This window comes from Otolemur garnettii, unplaced genomic scaffold, assembly GCF_000181295.1.
Source record: "Otolemur garnettii isolate 467f Iridium unplaced genomic scaffold, OtoGar3 scaffold00182, whole genome shotgun sequence".
Lineage (NCBI taxonomy): Eukaryota > Metazoa > Chordata > Mammalia > Primates > Galagidae > Otolemur > Otolemur garnettii.
In genome coordinates this window covers 2,657,667-2,659,422 of record NW_003852577.1, presented here as the reverse complement: position 1 = coordinate 2,659,422, position 1,756 = coordinate 2,657,667, and the positions used below count along the sequence as shown (strand labels likewise).

Below are 1,756 nucleotides of genomic sequence, written 5' to 3'. Positions count from 1 at the left end.
GAGACAGAGCCTCAAGCTGTCGCCCTGGGTACAGTGCTGTGGCATCACAGCTCACAGCAACCTCAAACTGTTGGGCTCAAGCGAGTCTTCTGCCTCCACCTCCCAAGTAGCTGGGACTACAGGCACCCGCCCCAATGTCCGGCTATTTTTTGGTTGCAGCCGTCATTGTTGTTTGGCGGGCGCAGGCTGGATTCGAACGCGCCAGCTCAGGTGTGTATTGCTGGCACCTTAGCTACTTGAGCCACAGGCACTGAGCCTAATAAGATCCTTTTTTCATCTGCCACTGCTCTACAAATTCACTCTTTTTTTTTCTTCCCCATGCAAGTTGGAAAACCTGAAAAGCACTTTCTGGCAATTCCACTCAGAGAAGCATTCTGCTCACTAAACATGTCTATATGAAACCCACAGTTACTTCAAAAGCAACTTCTCAACAGGCAGTTCACTAAACCATGGGTTTGGGAACTATAGTGAGAATTACATGGGTACAATTTGTTGAATGCCTATTACGTACCGGACGCTAGCTGAGTACCTTGCACATGCTATCTCATTTATGCTTCACAACGACCTTATGAGCGGGTGTTATTACCCACAAAGTTACATGTGAACAAATGGACGCTAAAGGTTTAAGACATAGGCCAAAATCTCACAATCAGAAGCGGCAAAGAAGGGTTGGAGGCGTAAGAAGAGTGGATGCGCAAGGGTCAGTACCCTCCCCCGCCCTCTGAAAAATGGGATCGCCTTTGCTAGTCCTATCTGTCACCAGGCTTAGGTACCGCGGGCCTCCAGCGCCCCAGACATCAGTCATGCCACCTGCACATGCTCCTGGGCCTCCCCGTACGTCCGTGCGCAGAGGGAGAAATAAACAGGCGCGAGCCAAGAGTGAGCTGGGCGCCGCGGCCTCTCACACATACTGCCCGCGCTCAGGGCGCACTGCTGCACCCAAGTCCGCCGCGGATTCGGAGATCTCAGGGACCGGCGCCGATTCCTGGAAAAGAACGAGTCGGAGCCGGGACTGCAGCCGCCATAGCTGAGCTGAGTCTGCCACTGGAGTTCAGCGCCCCCGGGACACTGAGGCCATCGGGAGCTGGCGTGCTCCCTCGGGCCTGCGTCTCGGCCCCCACTCCGCTTCCCCTCTCCCGGCCCAGGATTCACCTCGGCTTACGGCTAGCCCGTCCCCTAGCTCCAGCGGTTGCCTCTTGCCCAGCACCATACCTGGTTGCTGGAAAGACCATAGTCAATCAACTTCATCCTACCGCCTCAAAGGTGTCGCGCTCCTAGGCGGCGCAGCCGCAGCCGCAGCCAGTCCCAGCGCTGCGGCTGCGCATGCGCGTCGGATTTGCTTCCCTTCTCTGCTGGGCAGGCAGGCAAGGCTCGGAGTCCCGGATAGCGTCCTCCGGTTTGAGTGCTTTCCCTTTCGTCTTCCGGGGGAAATGCTAAAGGTCGTGTCGGGGTTCCGTGGACATGTAGGGAAAAAGACCAAATTTTCATCGGTCTCTGTCCCTTTCTTTCTTTTAAAGAGAGGGAGAGGGAGACCACTGAAAAAGGAGAGGCCAGAAACGGACCTGCAATCGCTGTTCCCTACTAAGAGTATTCGCTATAATGCAGTCAGTAGTTGCAGTGAGTAGTCATTTTTGCTGAACAGTGCTAGGTCAATTGAATTTTTTTGAAAATGAACCTTAATGCAAAAGAATTAATTCTAGGCTCGGCGCCTGTGGCTCAAGCGGCTAAGGCGCCAGCCACATACACCTAAGGTGGC

The 1,756-nt window shown here is 54.3% G+C and overlaps 1 protein-coding gene across 1 annotated transcript in view; it reads right to left on the bottom strand.

Moving 5' to 3' along the window:
• Positions 1-1,284, bottom strand: part of DHRS7B (dehydrogenase/reductase 7B) — a 58,534-nt gene extending 57,250 nt beyond the window's left edge. Inside the window, exon 1 of the mRNA XM_012811989.2 lies at positions 1,213-1,284. Coding sequence (XP_012667443.1) covers positions 1,213-1,232 — 20 coding nt within the window. The 5' untranslated portion in view covers positions 1,233-1,284. The remainder of the gene's footprint in view (positions 1-1,212) is intronic.
• Positions 1,285-1,756: the final 472 nt, after the last annotated feature.